Below are 21,304 nucleotides of genomic sequence, written 5' to 3'. Positions count from 1 at the left end.
TCGATTTTAATCTGCATTACTCTGCCCTAATAAATTGACAGAAATTCAATGATCTTTAACCATTCACACACTTTTCCCCAGGTCATTGAGACCTCAATGACTAAAATCATAAACCCTGATGCACTAAACCATAGGTAGGTCCGCCCACCTAATATGGGGTCCAAAAAAAATTCCTGAGCCGCTACCCTAGATCCCATACAGGGGGTCGATACCCCAAAGGGGCGCTGCCACCCCACCTTTTGCGCTCCTCGCAACAAAAGGGGGGCACCAATAACAGACACAAGGCAACCCACACGGAGTTGTTCTTGAGTTTGATAGAACCATGAACCCTCAAAAGCAAACTTAGTTACATGCCTAATACAACTTAGAGAAGAAAAAGCATAGCTAAATGGAATTTGCAGATCTTGGACCACTTGAAGCAGTTATGGCTGGAACAATAGAGTAGTCTTTATTTGGTTATTGATTTCTTTAACAGAGATCCAATGGAAACCACATGGAGTTGTTTGTGAGTTTGATAGAACCATGAACCCTCAAAAGAAAACTTAGTTACTTGGTTAACACAACTTAGAGAAGAAAAAGCATACCCAAATGGAATTTGCAGATCTTGGACCACTTGAAGCAGTTATGACTGAGGCAATAGAGTAGTCTTTTATTTGGTTATTGATTTATTTAACAGAGATCCGATGGAGAGGACTTCAACATTTTCTAAGGGATTTTATCACCTCTGATCTATTAATATGTTTTATATAAGTGATCTGTAGCATGTAATAATATGTTTTATATAAGTAATCTGTAGCATTATTAGAAATTCAATCACAGTTAACAGTGGCCATGACCCTTTGCATTCATAAGATTAGATCATCAGATTTTTCAAATAAAGCATAGTTCGGCAACAAGTTACTGATTTGTTAAGACTAAGTACTTGTTTGTTATTATAAGACACCAAAATATTGAAGTTTAAACCAGTAACTACCAATTTATTCTCAAAAGACTTCATGTGCTCAAAATGTATGAATATATACAGTAATGTACAAACAAGTTAATTGAGAAAACATGGAACATCCTCGGCTACCACAACCCTAAATTGTAAGAACATAATACCTATACATCAAATACAATCTTAGAAGCAATCCTCTGTTCTATTCAAATTTAGGCAATTCACCAGCATAAGTTACTGAATTAAAGGCATTGAAGCAGCCAAGATGAGGCATCATGAACTTTTTCAATCATCAAGCCAATCCAAATTAAAATGTTCTTCGATGACCTCAATTATGAGATTAGGCATGGTAGAGGCTTTGATAGCCAGCCACTGTCGTTCAGTGCTCTCATCACAGATTACACATCTAAGAGATCTTAGTTTGGCTAATGCTTTAGGCAGCTTCTTCAGTCCAGAGCACTCCCTCATATCCAGAATCTTTAAGTTTGATAGCTGATCAAATTCCATGGGAAGGTCCTTCAAAGACCCGCATAATGAAATATCAAGAAATTCGAGTTGTTGAAGTGCACAAACGGAAGGAGGAAGCATTGACAAACTTGGGCATATGCAAACAATCTCAGCACCCTAAGTGACCTTAACCTCCCAAAGTCATCGGGTAACTTTTGGATAAGATGACAATTAGTGACAGATAACTTCTGAAGGTAAGTTAAATTGCATATGTTTCTAGGCAGTTCCTCCAAATCACTGCAGTGGTCAAAGTTAATTTCTTGAAATTTTGGAGACTTTGGAAAGTTATATCCCTTATCCAATAAAGTCATATTCCCCAAACCCTCACATAGGCATACAAACAACTTTTCCAAGCTCTCTCAGGATCTACAATACTCATAAAGAGGAGACACAATCAACCTCCCAAGTAGTACAGACATTATTTGAGGAAATGCAGGGAAGCTCAGCAGTCCATGAAGTATTGAACGCTTAGAACTGTAATTGTATATTATAGCAACCTTCAATTTTGGCATGGTATGTAAAAATGTTGGAAGACGGTAATGCCTAGCAGCGGAAAACAAAGTCAATACTTCCACCTCAGGAAAGTTTATTTGACACCAATTTTTCTCTTCCATTGGACCTACAGTTCCCAGAAATGTAAAAGTCAGTATGCTATGCTGATAAAAAATGTTTATCTAACATCTTAATAAATTTGCAACATAAGTAGATTGATCAAAAAATGATTCAATGTGTAGGCAGTTAAAGAACACAAGTTTCAGTAGTGACCTGTATGAATTGAAACAAATTGAGCCTTAGATGCCTGATCTTTGAGTGTTAGCCATTTTGTGGGAATATTATCCTCCTTGCTAGGCATAAAAAGCCTCTTACAATGAATGGTACTATCCTGGTTGGCCAGATAGAAGGCTAAATTTCGCATCACATCATGTTGAGAAAAAGAGAGCTCGGAGGCACAGCCAAATGAGATGGCCCAACACGTGACACATCAAAAACTTGTATTAACTAAGAGGAGTGAAATCGAAAGCCTCTTATCTTTGACTCTCCAAGAGATATTGACTTCTATGTATGTTTTTTCTTTGATGACTATGAGTGAGATTAAACACTTCAATATAGAGCAAGTATTTAGCGAGAGTAACTCCTTTTGATAGAGCAAGTATTTAGCAAGAGTAAGTCGACCACCTAAATTATTTCTTAGGACTAATTTTAAACCATATTATCACATCACATTTAAATACCGTTAAAAAAAATATTCAATTTTAAATATTTAAAATATCAATTTAATATATATATATATATATATTATATTTTATAACTTATCAATAAAACAAAATTAGTATAGATTTAAGATAAGTTTGAATTTAATATACATTGTAATCAAATTAATAAATATGGTTGACATTTTATATAGTTCTACATTGGTATATTATGGTTATGTCCTAGAATAATATTTGAATAGGACTTTGAATTCAACTAGTGACTTAACGTCTAAGAGGGAGTTGTTTTTAGCAAGACTCTTTAGACTTTCTGGTGCTAGAATCTGACGGAAAATTGGAGGTGAAATCTTGATTTGTGCTATTTAAACTAGTTTTTTCATTCTATATATGGATTTAACACCATGAAAACTCCATAAGGCATTTCGATTGTGAAGCCTGCGATTTCAATAAATTCCTATAGAATTAAAAAAAATTAGACAAGAAAAACCCATCAAAAACCTTCTGAAAAAACTAAAAAACTCTATCTAAAAGTAATATTTAAAATATTTAAAATTTCAATTTAATAAGATATATATAACAAATATTTTATAAGTCATCAATAAAACAAAATTAATATAAATTTAAGATAAGTTTGAATTTAATACACATTGTAATCACATTAATAAATATAGTTAACATTTTATATAGTTCCCATTGGTAAGAGTATATTATAGTCATGTTTTTAAATAATATCGGAATATAATTAGAAATTCAACCAACAACTTAATATCTAAAAGTACTTTAACAGTGCAACCAATCACAATTTATCCCGAATTCATAAACAAATTTAAAAACTAATTATATTTAAAATTTCTAGCCTATTACGGTAAAAAGATATTTACACCATCTTCTGCCACCACAGCAGGTCATTATACTCAATGAGATTTGAACTTCAGTCTACAGGGCTTCACCCATATGACTTACCGTCAAACTACAAGTCACTATACATTAACACTTTACTTTTATTCATCATTCTCCATATCAGTTCGAGTCCCTTCTCTTGACAGCTTCAGGTGCCCTCCGTCCATGACTCTTGAATTTCGGAGCACAATTTCTCGCACATACACTGTACCACTCACAATTACCTTCAACCTTTTCGTTTGACCAGGAGCTCTTCCACAGAGACAAGCTGCTTTGCACTTAACAGCCTCCCTCTTTTTCTTTCCAACGCCTTTTCCACCTGATATCCCAGGACTTTCCTTCGAGTTGTCCACGCTCAAAGACTGGATCACTTGCTCTATGACTGGGCCTCTATCCTGGACAGAGTTGAATATACATTGCTCACAAGAAAAAATTATACAACTTACTGTGACAGAAGAAATCGGTCTGAATGATAAGGATTCAGAGTTAATAACCCCTTTCCTAGATGCACCAAACCTTGAGCAATACGAACCTGTAATAAATTCATTCAACTCACATTGCTGCACAAGAAAATTTTACGAGAAGGCAGATCTCAAAATATAATGCATAAATAACTTACACAGAAAAGGAGACTAGGATCTTTGTAATAGTAGCTCGAAAGATTTCGAAGCATGCCAGCTATTCGAGCATTATTCGTTCCTGCACCAATTAATCCCAGAGCCAACGTTGCTGCCTGTAAATGCCCTGAAAAATCCATTTTCCTACATTGTCAGTGTCAAAATATCTTAAAGAATAGAACCTTCACAATCTGCAATATATTTTGCACATTTTATGCAAAGTATAGAAGTGAAACACGCATCCCATATGCAATATATTTTGCATATTTTCCATATAAATACAAAACATATTAAAAGTAAACAAGCAACACCTTGAGAACATTTCCAGTCCCTGCATATGCACAGGACTCCAGCGTACCTTGACAATATCTTGATATTTTCTCATTGAATGTCTTTGCTACTTCCAAAGTTGCATCAACTTTTTCCTGTTTATTTCAAGAGAAGAGTTAAAAGCCTGTGACTTTGAGCAAAATCGAGGAAAACCTGTATTCTTGTTAGCACAGACATTATGCAAGCCATACATCACTACCTAGTGCCATAACATCTCACAAAAATCAAGCAAAACACTTCTTTAATACCTATAGCATCATTGGCAATAAATCTTCTTCAACATATTGGAAACGGCATGGTGACCCTCATTTAATCTTTAGCTTAAACCATTACCTACATGCTCTTAGCTAGATCTTTCCACCTTGGAAAAGTTGAAATACCAGAAAGCAGAAAAAATAGCACCCAGGAATCCGCAACAGTATGTTATATAAATGAATGTTTTACTTGTTCCTTGTCAAAATGCTATCAAAAGGTATGTTTTCTAGAAGTTACTAAACTATAAATTCCCTGCATACGTTTGTATAGTTGAGTGCTTTAGAAAATCATACAGATGGCAACAAACAAGATTCCTAAAAATGACCTCTTGGCTAAACAACACGGTAACAACCTTCAATGTTAGTACAAATACAGCATTAAATAGAGCTTCTAACACTTTTCTGGGAATGCCAGGGAGTTGAGAACATCAGCAATCTCTAATCAGTCATCACTCCCAGAAACCTCTATGTCCTATCTCCTTTCAATTATTTTGTGGACATTTCATATCCCTAATTTACCCACTTCCCTTTAATCACTGTATTAGCTGGTAATTGAGCAGCTCCTCTGGAGTTTGTGTGGACGGGATCTCATGTAAAATATTTCATAATTTTCCTTTAAATATACCTCTTTCTTCACTCTTTTTAAAAAAAATCAGCATATCTTATGTTTCTTTTTCTTACAGCATATTCCCAAAGTAAGCACAAATCATTGACCAATATATGTCTGGAGGATATAATGGCAGTTAATGGACTCTGTTCAAAATCAATCCACTCACCTGCTTTCCAAGATATAAGAGGCCAAGGCCTAAACAAAGAAATCGAGTAAGTGGCTCTCCTAGCTCAGAATCACTTCTCTCCATCAAGGCAATAATAATTGACTGAGCCACTTCATCATTGCAAGATCCAACATAGATCAATCCAAGAGATATAGCAGTGAAGGCAATTACATCTATGGGAACCTTCCAGTCTACTAAAATAGGAGAAAGAAGTTTAAGCACCTGCAAGAACATATAAAATGCACTAAAATTAATAACCATTGGGAAAAGAGGCAAGTCAGAAGATGAGCAATATTCCAGTAGATATAGTTGGAAATATAATTGCATCGAGGGAGACAGTGTTTCCTCACATCCTCCTTTTGAGAACCAGCCTATGCTAACCCAAGGCCCATAATTGCCCCAATTCGAATGTTTGACTCATCCTTACTAACGTACTCTGCAAGAAGTGCGTATGCCTGAAATTAAACGTTCATAAGATAAGGTAAAGAGATTATTCACCCATTGTAAAGGAATTTGCCGTAAGAGCAAAAGATGTCTACTAAAAAATAAACTTAGCAATATATCATTAAAACCCAAAAAAGCCCCATTAAAGGGTCTCAGACATATTTCTGAGGCATATTTTAAGAATCGAACCTGGGGCGCCAAGATCCATTCTCCTCGGGGCCATTCTTGAGCCGGGCGTAACTCTGAATGGGGATATGCCTTAAGAGTGCCGTCTGTTCTTCTTCAACTGAATCGCTTACCAGAGAGCTTTGGACACAACAGGAATCTGGTCCATCTGCGTCGTCCCCGCTGTTAGAAGACACGTAATTTTCAGTCGTGCAGGACTCCGCTGGCGATCCAGTGCAGAAGGAAGGCGAGCCGCCGGATTCCGCCAACAGAGGTTCCCGATCTGACGGAGGCGTTCATTTCTGCAATGCGGAAACCAACCTTATCGCCATATAGACTGAGGTCTGTGCATGGCTGCGCTGGCTACGCGGCAGGAAGAAAGACACGAAACCAAGAAGAAAGACAGGAGACACGTTTCGGTTCAGTGACTGCTAAGAGTTTCGGTTCAGTGACTGCGAAGAGTCTCATCGCCAGGAGGCACATTGCCAGAGCTTCTCTCTGTCTTCCAGTTGGTGAAAAAAACAAATTAAATCATTCTATGAAAAAAAACAGATTAAATCAACGGCAGAAAACACCCCAATCATCTAACACACAGAATCAATGGCTCAAAATCGCACACGTCACATTTTAGGGATGTCTTTCTCAGAGGGAACGCCTTACGGCGTAAAAATGTAAAGAGGGTATGTCCTAAAAGAAATATCAAAGGACAAGAAAAATAAAAAAAAAGGTAAAAAATAAACAAAATTGAAAAATATATATATGAACCTGAAAATAAAAACAAACCATGAAAGTGTGCAAGTCCAAGTGCCACTACCCTTTACTTTTCTGTCTTAAATAATGGTTGTGTGCAGCTTGTCATACATGCCACAACCCATGGTAGTCAAACTACTTAATCTTGACTATTTCATGCTTTGAATTTTATGTTTATAGTTAGAGAATAAAATCTGACCAAACAGCTTAATCTTGGTAGATCATTAGATAGGTAGAGAAAATAAAAGGGGCTCATCAGCTTAATCTCAGCCCTTGGAAGATATAAGCTTAGAATTAGATAGTTTAATTTATAAATGAAAAGGAAACAAAAGGGTTTTCTAGCTTAAGTGCACTCACAAAATGAAGAAAAAATGTTAGAGTAAGTAATGGGTAAGTAGAAGAAAGTTTGCTGAAGTATAAAGTTGATTGGAAAAAAACACATTTATCATGCTTAATCATATATTTCAATGTGCATGAGCAATTAAGAAAGCAAAAACAGAGGTTTACAAGTTGATTTAATTGACTTCCCCTCATTCATTTCATCCCTATACTTACTGTTGGCATTATGTTTCTGGTATGGCTATATGTTACAAATGTTGTACTTGATGGCAACACCTGTGGCAAGGCTCTCAATATGATGAAAATTAAGAAGTACGTAGGAGATCAGTTCAGAAAGTGCGTACCCGCAGGTACACCGTGAAGGGACCGCGGCCAGAGACGCAGGTCAGCCGTTCAGGAGGTGCGTACCCCTAGTGCACTCATTTCAAGGCAGAGAAAAGCTCACGTGGGGTTTCTTATGTTTAACCCTTGGTATTTAGCCGACGATATTTGTGTTACTATGGTTTTGGCTCGTGGTATTGATCCATGATTTTAGGAGGAGCTTGCCTATATAAAGCAAAGGAGATCACTTGGCTAAGCATCTTTGGCAATTGAATATCTTTAGATCTGAAATATGGGGTTATGATCTTAAAAGCTTGATCTATATGGAAGTTGAAAGCGAAACCTGTGAAGGGTGATCTCTCGAGCGCACGATCAGATCTGAGCAACTGTGCCACTCTGGTGAACTGCCTATTCGGCCCTAATAAGAAGTACGCAGGTGTTTAACAGGAGAGCTGCGTGGGTACGCAGAGCAGAAACAGGAGCAGAAGAAGGAGAACTGCGTGGGTACGCAGGGCGACGAAGGTTCAGGTGCGTACGCACAGTAAAAGTACGCGGCGCGATAGTATCTCTGGGTGCGTACCTGCAGTAACAGTACGCGGCGCGATAGTGTCTCTAGGTGCGTACTTGCAGTAACAGTACGCAGTGCGGTTGAAGGAACAGTGCGTGGACACACAGTGCGGTAGAAGGATCTCTGCGGATATACGCAGGGAAGCAGAAGGTGAAGTGCGTAGCGACGCAGGCAACATAAGGAAAAATTGCATATCTGTCTTAAGAACTTCTGTTGATTGAATTTTTCTGTTGATAAGGTGTTCTGGTTAGTTCTGTTATTGCTGATCTAATAACTGTAGTGGAATGTAACTTATATGTACTTGATGATCATTTGATGCTTTATGAAAAGAAGTAGGGGGTTGTAGCTCCCTTCCAGGAAAGACTGGAAAACGAGAGAGAGTTGTAGCTCTCTGCAGGTTGCAGCCTGTGTACTGGTAAAGGACTGCACCAGTACAAAATCATTGTAAAAGAAGTTTCTAATTTGAAAGAAGACAGAGACATATTGCAGCAGGTGGTTTTCACCCACATTGGGTTTCCACCTTACATCTGGTGTTCTTTGGTGTTTTTCTTGTTCATGCTCATTATTTTTATGGTACTGATATGCTGAAATAATTCAAAGTATAAATAAGGAAGATTTGCTAAAAATAATTTGATAATACTGATTCACCCCCCCTCTCAGTATTATTTTCAACACTTACTAATTTCCCCATCCACAAGTATGTTCTAGTACTAAAAATCCTTCAATTCATACATGCTCAAAGCATTTCTCTGACTTTTGGTGGGACCGGACCCTCGAATTAATGACTTATGGACATCAAGTGTTAGAATTCCCTTCATAAAAGTCATTTCCCTTCATTACCCTAATAAAACCCCTTTTCCTAAGGTTAAACACCATTTTCCTATGAAAAGGAAAAATCCCAGTTTCATTTCAATCAAAATACCCACAAAAAGTTTTTATCCTAAGTATAAGTGTATGTAAAGGAAAAGCACAAATATTACATTATACTTAGTATTATTTTCATTTCGCTCATTTCAGTTTATATTAGTTTCTAACTTAATAATATAGCTCCCGATATACCCTTTTTCCTCACATATAAATAAATCCTCGTATATATTACCCCTACCCTCAGTTTAACTATAAACTATATTTTTACCCTATCCCCTCGACAAAACCCTCTTAACTCACCAATTCTCCGTAAAGTTAAGATAATCCCTCCATTAACCCCGTCCGATCATTTAATCCCGTGTTTAACTCCAAAATAATCACAAACCACCATTAATTAAAGCCCTGCGCCGCCCCCCCCCCCAAAAAAAAAACCTTTGCCCATTTCATCCATGCTAATCTGTCACCCGACTGTTGTCTGATCGTCAGCACCCGAATCTAACAATTCACAACCATATCGGGTTCACCCAATATTCGACCTTTACCTGCCCAATAAAGTGGTATTTCCTAGGCCCCCATCTGCTACGTGTCAAGCGTTAAGGTAGATCGGGTGACCTCGCCAAAATACCGCCTCCTCGATAAAGCGATGCGATGGCTTGGAAAACTGCCTCCCCGCCCAACCCAAAAAACCGCCCACTATTCATTCATAATTCACCCGCCAAAAAATAACTGTTGTTCAATAAAAAGGTTGAGAAGCCCTATTTGGCCTTTTTCGATCAATTTCTTTGTAAACCTCTGCAAGCCATTGCGACACCTTCAAACCCTGAAATTACCAGTTGACCTCAATTTCACTCCTGAAGAAGTTGCAGAGACCCCAATCAAGCTCTTAGTCCATACTAGAGCCCTTTCAACCTTCTGCAGTTGCCGAGAACACCAATTTGAAGTTATTTCACCCAAATTCCAGGTATTTTGAGAAAAAACCAGAACGACCCTCTCATTTGAAAATGTACAGTAAAAGTCAAAAGGTTACAGTGAAAGTCAAAAAAGCACAGTAAAAGGAAAAAGATAAATCAACTAGATGAAAGAGTATCAGTAAAAGTGTATCAGATTGAAAAATCAAAATGAATAAAAGCAACCAACGGGAAGACAAACAACATGGAAGACAGTTACAAGGCATACAAATAAAATAAATTCATGTCAAAGTGAAGATAGATAAAAAAAAACAGAGCAATCAAGATAAAAAGTAAAAGTAAACATGGAGGCAATAAGGGTTAAACAGAAATGAAGACACTTTCACCAACAACAATGGATTTTATCCAAAGTAAAGGTAAAAATAGTTTAAAAAAATTAAGGTTAAAAGATGAAATCAGAGAAGGAATGGTACATTTTCCAGAAGTTTCCTGTTTAAGTCGTAATTTTGCAGAAACTATTGTGGACAATCCAAGATGCATTTTGAGAAAATGGAGGAGGTTTGTGTTCCTAAAAGGCCAATATATGGAAATCTATCTCACTTTTTACACATGTATTACAAAAAGGGAGATAAATTCATATCTTCACAGCCTATTTTTCGGACTGTGCAAAATCCCGTTTTTGACATCTTTTTGCAGAGAATATTGTGAACTGTTGGAGCTGAATTTTGGGAAACTGAAAGAGGTTTATATCAATAACATACTTATCTACAATAACCTCTTTCAATGTTTATATATATTTCTTGGATTGAGATATAAAAAGGTATCACTGGACCCTAATTCTGTAGAATTTATGGGGCAAAATGCACAAAGGAAGGACTTAGTTAGTGACTTGGAAGCCTCATTGTCAATTAAGAATTCCTATCAAAATCAGTTTTCTCTTCTTTGTCACCATCAATCTATAAATATAGTTCCAAATGGATTCATTAGTTTTGAGTGTCCTTTATTTAAGTTCTATTAATGTAAAATAGTTTGAGATATTTGTAAAACCAACCTTGATATTTTTTCAAGATATTTCAGTTTAGAATTTGTATAAGTACTTCTTCATTTGAAGTATTTTAGGGTGGACTCTACTAGACATTTCTATAGACTTTTTGATCAGAAGACCCAGAAGGCCATTGTATCATTTGTTGAGCCAGCAAGCTGGATTGATGAATAAAGATCAGACATTTCAAAGGATTCATGTGTTAAGCGAATTTTAGACAAGTATTCTCATGTGTTGTTGTCATTTTTCTCAAGTTATTCATAATCTTTAATGTTTTTCCAAATCTAAATGTTATAACTAGAATACTACTTCAGAACTTGTTTAATTACACTCTGTCTTAATAGTTATGCATTTGAATGTTTTCTTCTGATATTTAAATTAAAGAATTCTTAATTGCTCTTTGGTTTAGATTGATTTCATGAATATCCAGGTTAAAGGATTCTTAATTGCCCTTTGATCTTGATTACCCTTTCCTTCCTCATTCATTATCCGGGTCTAAGAACCCTTAACTTCTCTCTCACCCCGAGTGAAACCCTTTCACCCCTCTGTCTCAAAGATCTGAAAAACACTTTGCTATTTTGCCCTTTGAAAGTTCCCTTTAGTGAGTTAATCCAATTTTGCTTCCTTATTGTTTGACTCCATAGCCCAATGGTCTAAAAGACATCATTTTATCCATCTGTCTAAGCAGATCGCACCACCCAATCTCAAATACAAATCAAAAACCTCTTGAACATTCATAACTAGCCTAAATCACATAACTAAAACAAAGTTAAATTATAAAGAGAGAGCCCTCTCTGAGCATCAGGAAGGCTAGGTCCTAATCTCCAAAAGTGATTTGTAGTTACCTCGGTGATTTCTTTCTTTAACCTTGAGAAAATACTGAGAGATAACAGTGCCCAATGGACTTCCTGCAACTTGATACAAATTTCCAACCAAGAACCCATGAGTAAAAGCATCTTTGAAAATTTAATTTTCAAACACGTACCTTTCCATTGATGAATGCCACCTTGTAACCTTTGACTTCCATTGCTGAAATGGACACCAGGTTCTTCTTGCGATTAGGTACAAAAAAGAGATTCTTGTAAATGAATCGAGTTACCCTCATTCAATTGATGGGTAACATTCCCTACACCCTTTCCGGGATAGGTGGCATTGACTCCAAGTATAATCCTACGATTATTTCCATCTCCACCAAATTAGAGAGAGCACCCTTCTATCTGATGAAGTGCCTTGAAGCACTACAATCAATAAGCCAGATTCCCAAAGATTCTGAAGGAGAGGGCCAATATAAGATAACATTTCTTTATCTTATTAGAAACGACATTTTTTTCTTTATACCTGGGGTTCCTTGCTTTCTTGAAGAGTCAATTGTTTCCTTGATGACCTGCATTACTTGTCATTCCTTTGATCATTTGAAGATCTCCCTGGAATGATTGTTATCATCATCAAGTGATGTGTCCCTACCTCGGAAACTCCTTCGCATAATGGCCGAGCTTATTACAAACAAGACATCTGCCTTTCCTTCCACCCTTAGATCTGAAATTCCCATTGAAGTGATCTGTAGGCCATCAAAAACTTCCACTATAATATTCTCTATTTTGACTTCAACCTTGGTGAATTAGAAGAGGGATGAGGAATTCATTGACGCTTTTTTACTTTCCCAATTCTCTCCGGTGATTGCTCTTTCACTGTTGCTTGGGCTTTGTCTTCACCTTAGTGCTGATACCACTTTAAATTTAGGTATGTTCTATGCTTAGAGAAATTTATTTCAATTTTCACAGTTAGCTCAATATCTTTTCCAGATTAGCAATCACATCAACATTAAAGTAAATTGCAGATAGAACATAAACATAGATCACAGAAGACAAGCCAAGACAAGAGGACACAAGATGTGGCGCTAGCCAGGGACAAACCCCAATATGGGGAAACCCTTGATCAATTCTTCTTATATGTTCTTCAATAGTTCAGCAGAGAGAGAGAGAGATAGTACATATATAATAGAAGTCAACACTTTTACTTATCTAAATAAGAGCATAGATCATCTCTAAGTAGATGATACATGAGGTAGCTGAACTCAGTTGAAGACATGCTGCTTCAACTGATTCTCCCAGGTGACTCCATCACCATGCATTGTGCTGCACCTTGTCATCACGCTCCACCTCACTGTGCTACGCCATACTGCACCCATCATCACTATGCTAGACCTCATTACCATATTGTTGCACCTTCGTATACTGCAACATCTTTTCGTACCTTATCATCTTGCTGCACTCACCAGTGCTACCTCATACTATACCTCACTATACTGCATCATGTACCATTGCTGTCCCATGTGCCATTGCTACACCTTGTTGCCACATTGCTGTCCCATGTGGCATGTTGTACCATGTTACCATACTGTTGTCCTATGTGCTTGCAAAATCATGCTTTCCACCATGTGATTACTGCACCTTGCCCAATGTGCTTGCAACACCATGCTTGCCACCATGTGCTTGTTGTACCTTGCTTACCGTACTGCTGTCCCAATTGGCTATTGCTACACCATGTCATAGCACTGTCCCATTTGTATTGCTGTTGTCCCATCACAACTGTTGTCCCAATTGTATTGCTGCTGTCCCATCACATCTGTTGTCCCAATTGTGCCATGCCATCGCTGTTGTCCCATCTTCCTTTGTTGCACCATGTGACCTTGCTGTCCCATCTTTCTTGCTGCCAACACACCATACAAACGTTGCTGATTTTCACTTCATTACTGCTGTAATTTCTGGGACTAGTTAGGGCACATAACAGTCCCCAACCGTCCTCAAATCTGGCCCAGAATTGCCCTTATGAAATGCGGCCTATGCTAGTGTAAACCCTCTGCTTCTATGTTGAAGATGAGGGTATAACATGACCCCAAAACAACCCACATTCTCCCATGCATCTTTGTTGTAGCTTATGGCCCATGCATCAAACCCAAACAACCCTCCTCTGCCTCGGCCCTCCTAACAACAACTCGGCCTTTGCATATGACCCTCAAAAATCCTCTAAAAACCCACGTTATTTGGTCTTCCTTACTGCAGCTAGGGCAAGATAGATCTGCGTATTTGGGCAGCATGAATAGGTCTTCTTCACCGTGCTATGCCTCTCCTTTAGGCAGCGTAGAGGGTAGGTTGGGTAGCATATAGAATCAGGGGTCTTCTCCCTTGAACTGCGGCTAGATCATCCACTTTAGGACTATGGTTAGGGCATTATTTAGGACTGCGGCTAGGCCATCCTTCTCCTAGATTTATCTTCCACTAAAACCCAAAGTGAGTGGAGAGAAAATAAAGAGATAAGTGTGTGTGAAATGACTCTCAAGTCATCTCCTTTTATACTAAAACATTGAGCACATGTGGGGTTTATTTGGTTGCTGGCCGACCTTGACGAATTGTCTTATAACACAAATAAATTCATAACTCCATGAATACTTATTGTAATCGGATGGTCTTTAGATCAATCCTATACCTCTCGATGAGAGGGATCCAAGAAAAATATCAACTATCATATATAAGATGACCTACATGGAGTTTGGCCCTAGTTTCCAATTTTAACAATAACACTATATTATTATATACATATCTACATCGAGATATGTTTATACTCATTAGGGTATGTGTCACTGCAGTTGGATCTGTGGCAATGCATTGGATAATGTGACAATGAATCCACATCATCATATATTCCACCTACATCATCTCTCAAGGACACACTTGTCTTCTTGGATAGATATAATCACACATGTGGATTTCTTGAGTTTGTTGTGCCCTTTTGGACCACACATGTGAGGTAGTTGGAGTTGTTAGAGTTTGTTAAGAGATTGTTACACCTACTTGAACCATTTCCTAAGGTTGTTAAGAGGTTGTTACACCTATTTGGACCATTTCCTAAGGTTGTTGTGAGGTTTTTACTTGACCACTTTGATGGAGCAACCTATACACATGCCACATGTGCTGGTTTGTTATTACCTTCTTGTGGAGCACACTCTTCTCCTTTGACTATTCTTCTCATATATTGGGGTTGATTAAGGAGGTTATTATATAATATTTTATTTTCTCCATTTGAGTTCGTTAACACATATATAGGAGGGCGCACTTCTTCGTGGAACTTCTAAACATGCTAGAGGTGGTATTTAACCATAGTTTTGGAGGCCGCCCATCTTCTTGAGGAGTTGTTCATGGTAACCCTTATTATTTTAATTGTGCCTTTACCATATCCTCTCTAAGTTGTTGGAGAGGTTATATTTTTGGACTAGGAGGTTAGAGATCTACTATATTTTATTCATGAAGTTGTTAGGATTTTCTCTTATATAAAGAGCCCATCATTTATTTGTAAAACTTGTCGGAGAATAATCAGAAAGAAATTTTGTCTTAATTTACTCAAGTTGTTTTGATATCTCATTATTGACTTGAGGAATATTTTCTAGGGTGACTTGGAGCACTTATTAAATCTAGGTTTCTTGGGGGAAAGAGCTAGTACTTTTGAATTTTGTAGTTATGGTTGGTCTTCATAATTAATATTTTAGCCCTCCAAATATATATAATATTAAATGCGAGACATATTCTAATGTCGACTTCAAAAAGAGGGAATTTTGAATTTTTAAAATATTGAATTTACCTCCGAAATGTAAAGTTGACCCTTTAAGAAGGGTAGGTTAGCCTGCCCTTATCACTCTTTTGTTTATGTGAGCTTATTCTCTGAGCAGACCAAATCCTATTGCTTGAGTTTGATTGAGTCCTATTCTCCGAGGAGGACCAAGCTAAGGTAGGTTGAGACCCTAATCTCCGTGACAAACCAAACTATGAGGCAGATCAAACTGAGGTAGACTGAGACCTTGATCTCTGTGATAGACTAAGCTCTGAGGCAGATCAAACTAAACCAGATCGAGGCCCTAATCTCTGTGATAGACTAAGCCCTGAGGGAGACGATGACCCTAATCTTAGTGACAGACTAAGCCCTGAGGGAGATGATGACCCTAATCTTAGTGACAGACTAAGCCCTGAGGAAGACCAAATCTCTGGGTAGAATGATGAAATTTTGGGCAAATAGACCTCAATTGTCTAAGGTTATTTGTAAGCAAATTGACCAAGTTTGACCTGGGTTTTGATGTTAGTCAGGTTGAATTTATTTTGACTATAAGGTTCAAATTGATTCTCTTGTTGAAATAATAATTTTTGTAAGGAATAGGTTGCTAGGTTTTTCCCCCATGTGGTTTTTCCCAGGGTAAATGCTTGTCTCTTGTTTGGCTTTCTCTTTATGATCCTACATGCATTTTGTTTTTATTGTTGAGATATTTTGTGTAATTAATTTATGATGAATTTGAATGAAAGAAAAGATTAACCTACAAAATCATAAGAAGTAATTATCAATTTAGAATACTTATGAAAAATCAACATGGTATCAAAGCACTTGTGTAAGAGTAGCCTAAAAGAGAGAGATAGTTTTTGAAATACTAGTCGCTCGAGTATCCTCAAAGTCAAGTCACATCTAGAAGGAAAGTAAAAGTTTATGGTTTGATATGTGATGAGAAGAAGGTTGAGTTTGATCAAAAGATAGGTTGAATAACTGTGGATAATTTGTGCTCTGTCTAGTCTGAAATAAGGAGGAAAAACCCTATGAAAGAGGCCTAACAAGCCTCAAATTCGACTTACTATGGAAGGTCGAAAGACATTATATTGTTCACTAAAATTATGTGATAAGGCCAAACACTAGAAGAAGTCAGAAATATATCTCTTGTGCTTAAATCCTACTATATATTGTTTGATCTCAGAAAGGAGCCTCTCTCAAAATTCTTGAGTAGTATTGGAATTTCATATTTGATAAGATTAAACCATTTCAACATGACATATTGCTTGGTTCCTAGCTTGAAAATTTTTCCATGCAAAGCATATAAAATGTTGGATGTTTAGAAACTAAGTCTGAAGTTTAATGCCTCCTTGAACGCTTGGAATGAGAGGAATGTATCGTCGCTATAATTTTGTTTAAAGTGTTCTTAGATCTCAATGATATCTTGTCATAAAAAAGGAACTTTGTCAAGTAGAGGTATGGTTGAAAAATCTGTTTTGATAAAGAAAGGATCAATCTTAGTATTCCTGAAAGGATGAAAATTCATTTGTACAAAATGTACCTTGAAATATTGTGAATGTCTCAAACCAAAGGATTGTATACACTTACTAATTTGTAGCATGTAAGCCACCTTGGTATTGAAAGATGAAATGAAAATGAACTAGATGTGTTCAGCCGATGATATGGTCATTTCCTTTGAGTTCAATAAAGTGTTCTCCTTGTACTACAAAGATTATGATTAACTAAGATATGATACGAAACTTCAGAACTGTGATTTAATCTCTGACTAATTTAACAAGGAAGTTCCTCTTTGGGTCAGAGGGATTTGAGAAAGGACATTGGAATGAACATAGGACTGATTGAGCCAAGAAGACAATTTATTTGATGAAGTTATTCATCCTTTGAGAATTTTGGCTATTATCTCTACTATATTTGAACATGATCCTTTTAAGGTCACTTTTTGAGACAAATTATACATTGAATCCATTTGGCTCAAATGTCTTGAGTTTACTTTTAAGAAATGGTGTTTAAAAATGCAAAAGAGGTCAAGTTCCTCATTATTCTTGGAGACTATATTTATCTTAAATAACAAAGACAAATTGCTACTAATGTTACAATGATTTTGAAGAAGCTAAGGTACTTGAAAATCTGAGTCATTTCCAGAATTTAAGATTGTCCTTACTAATTGCTTTGAAGAAACTGAGATACCTAGTTTGAAAAGGGTAGCGTGAAATCATCTCTGTGAACAAATTCTATGGATAGAACTTGCTAATGACTCTAAAGAAATTCTGGATCTTGCTCACATCTCTTGAAGTCTGTTCTAAATGAAGCTAGTTCTCCTATAAGATGCTAATTGGAATACCATTCCTCGATTCTACATATTCTATTTGTTCTTGACGATTAATTGAGGATCTTGTTTCTTCACTTTTGCTGATATCAATATAAAACATCCTAATGGACTTAATTTTTGGACATTTCGATATGTGAATTTGCATATGAAAAAATTTGTTGGACTTGCAAAATGAGTATTTTAAAACCATGGTTGGAAGATTGAAAGTGTTGGATGTGAAAATCACAAGGTTTGTGGATAAAACCCTAGAACTGAACCTAAATTAATGTTTCCACTACAAGAAGGAACCCTAACTCTTGCAAGGAAGAAACGACATCATGTTGATGACGAGGATGAGGTTGACAAATTTACAAGATGGATGCAAGAATTCCAAGATCAAGATGGAGTTGACACGTTCCCTACTATCCTCAAAAGATAAGTACTTTATATCTCTCTTCCTTGATTATTATTGTTGTTGTTGTTTTATTATTAGCCTCATGTCTTTGTTCTTTTGTTTTGTTGTAATCGTTCTTCCATGGCCTCCTAGTGAGAATTATAGATACATAGTAAAGACTACCAATGCTTTGGCAATAGATGAAAGTAGTGGAAGAATGAAGCAAAGCATGTGACAAGAGGACTCTCCCAGAAGCAATGATTTTTATTGAGAGATATTGTACTAGATGAAATTCGAGCTCAAAGGGAGCAAGTAGATTAGTAAATTTGAAGTATATCATGATTGTGTCAAAGGGTAGTTAGTGGTGAATTCCAAATAGATCTACAAGATCTGGCATGAAACAGATTGCAACATAGAGCAAGATTTGAGACTAGAGAATTCTCCTAGAAAGAGGGAGAGGACCATGAAAAGACATTTGCTCTAGTTGGTAGGTACACTTGTATTAGAATTATTGTTGCTCAAATTATGGAATTACATCAGATGTATGTAGAGGCCATTTTTGAGGAAGAAGTGTACATGGGACCACCTTAAGGCTTTGAGGGTCATGAAGATGTCTACTACTTGCAAACAAAATAGTGTACCCGTTGTAGCATTTTTTGTCCAAAAAATGCTATAATTTTTTTTCAAAATTGCTAGTTTGTTTCTTGGCTAAATTCTCCGATATATGAAAGATTCTGTGGATGAAATGGTCTTTATATGGGTTGCTCGGTTATTTTTAATAATAGTTTTAATTTTAAATAAGTTTAATTTTGTAGAAATATGATCATATATTTTTGTTAGATCTTAGGCTTTTGTGATCCATAATGTAGTAAACATGTCTTTCAGATTAATCACATCAGTATTATTTGGTCAACGTTTCGAACCAGCTAATGTGGTTCATCATATATTTTTATAAAATTATTTATTTATAATATAAAAGTATTATTAAAAGTTAGAAAATAAAATATTGATCCGAGCCTAATCTCCATTTCTATCTCACCAACCAAAGTCTACCAATATTTTTATAAAATTATTTATTTATAATATAAAAGTATTATTAAAAGTTAGAAAATAAAATCTTGATACGAGCCTAATCTCTACCATGTCATAAGACAACTCGACATACAAGTTGAAAGCCAAGGGAGTAGCCGACATGGGAGTGTATTATATGCACTACACATTAAATGAATATGGAACTACTACCACATATAAACACTAATGTGTCCCTTTATCTAACAAATGTGGAATATATCTCATACAAAAAATGAAGAACCAACTGTCAAGGACATAGTTACAACTGTGAGGCAACCAAGGTCAATTGTTATGGTTGATGGTTCTGCACAATCGATTTTCCAAGACTTACAAAAGGAAATGATGTTCAGGAGAACAACTGTGTTATTATGGGGTTGTTTACAAATTAAATCAACGATAACCATATAGAGTTTATCATGATGCATAGATTAAATTCTTAGGTTGAACAATCACCCAATAAATTGTTCGTAGTGATTAACAATGAATATTAGTGCTTGGAAATCTAATGCTAAGGTTTGATAGCGCAACCCCCATGATCTTAGAGATTTAATGATAGGAGGGGGTCCGTAATGGGTTGTTTCCCAAAACCATTTATGTGTACATGTCGACCTCATGTGGATTGCACATCCTTGAGGTCTCAGACTACTTACCAGAGTGACCCCCCCCACCCATTCCATCTCCGAGTTTATGATTTCCACATAGGCCTAACTATGTTGACATTCATGATGGAGTGCTCAACAAATAACATTACGCCATGTGGAGCATTATCACAAGTTGAATACTCTTCTTAGAATAGAAACAATTAAGGGTTATGCAAATCAAATTCAGTGAGCTATTAGCTAAAAGTCATAACATTGTCTTGATCGAAAGTGGTATTGATCTAGTAGAGCTTTCATCAGAATGATAGGTAAGTTCACCAACTTATTAATTTTAATTTGAACCCTAAGGAAATATGGAAAAATTCAATTAAGAATGGAAAAATTCAAGCATTCAACATATAAGGGATATCAAGTAAAGAGGTGTTTAATGAAGTATATAATGACTGTGTGACACCATGGGAGATTAAGAAGATTAAGAGTGGAATTGAAAGATCTACATATCACTTTTCTCCAAATATGAGTACAGTTGTATATTTCAAAATGGAGGGAAACTGCCAAAATGCTAAATTTAATGATGAAAGTAGCAATAGCAAGAATTACATTCTTGTTACAATGGAATGCCACTTCCATATAGTACTAGAAGCTCCGTTTTATATCAGATTGGATGTTTGAATAGGAATGATGGAAAAAATGCATTCACCTTGACATTTCAACAATCTCATGGTTCATTGTTATATGGAACTAAACAAAGGTGTATTTTTCTAGAGAAGTAATGAATCATGGGTTTGGAAATTTATCTCATGATTGTGGTTTCATTAGCAAGAGTACAATTAATCATGTTGCAAATGGTAATGAGAACATCAAATTAGAGAACAAAAAGCACTTTTCTACTTATTTATTGCAAAGTTTATAGCTTAAGTGAATGGAGATATGCTATGTACTATAGCTTTGTGTCACTTTACTGTTTAGCATAACTTTCTTGTTAATTATTTCCTATCCCTTTTTCATCCCTACAATGGTATACATGTATGATGAGGTTATTATCTACATTTTCTTGCTCCAAATATAATAAAAGAAGAAAAAAACAACTGTTAATACAAGTGGAAAAGTTTCCCTTATTTAATGAGAGGTGGACAATTTTTTAGGAACAATTCAACATTTCCATATTCAAAGGGATGAATCATTAGTCAAAAGACACCTAGTAGTAGAAGATCGACAAATTAAAGAGAAAATTGCAGATTTCCAATAGATAGTTTGAGCAGCTCAAGATTTCAAGGAGGAGAATCAGAAATCAGTGAACCAATTCCCATATTTGGAGGCACAAGACTTTCAATCAGTTCCAAATTTCTTGAAATTGATTAGGAAGTGTTTTTATTTTAGTACATTGTTTA

At 36.3% G+C, this 21,304-nt stretch overlaps 1 protein-coding gene and 1 pseudogene across 2 annotated transcripts; both read right to left on the bottom strand.

Moving 5' to 3' along the window:
* Positions 1-1,222: 1,222 nt before the first annotated feature.
* On the bottom strand, positions 1,223-1,803 carry LOC149174186 (uncharacterized; annotated as a pseudogene).
* A 1,819-nt stretch (positions 1,804-3,622) lies between these two features.
* Positions 3,623-6,512, bottom strand: LOC149174185 (26S proteasome non-ATPase regulatory subunit 2 homolog B-like). Of its 2 annotated transcripts, XM_089422547.1 has the most exons (6): positions 6,166-6,512; positions 5,883-5,987; positions 5,533-5,754; positions 4,484-4,597; positions 4,175-4,288; positions 3,623-4,087 (listed from the first exon to the last, which is right to left on the bottom strand). In XM_089422547.1, the coding sequence occupies exons 3-6, from the start codon at positions 5,614-5,616 to the stop codon at positions 3,998-4,000; spliced, it is 402 nt and encodes a 133-aa protein (XP_089278673.1). In that variant the 5' UTR covers positions 5,617-5,754; positions 5,883-5,987; positions 6,166-6,512; the 3' UTR covers positions 3,623-3,997. The 2 variants fall into 2 exon arrangements, with proteins under 2 accessions (XP_089278673.1, XP_089278674.1); XM_089422548.1 differs by lacking the exon at positions 6,166-6,512 and having other exon boundaries at positions 5,883-6,091.
* Positions 6,513-21,304: the final 14,792 nt, after the last annotated feature.

This window comes from Pinus tabuliformis, chromosome 4_1, assembly GCF_031772625.1.
Source record: "Pinus tabuliformis cultivar Carrire ecotype Pingquan chromosome 4_1, CPIR1, whole genome shotgun sequence".
NCBI lineage: Eukaryota > Viridiplantae > Streptophyta > Pinopsida > Pinales > Pinaceae > Pinus > Pinus tabuliformis.
This window is presented reverse-complemented; position numbering and strand designations above follow the sequence as displayed.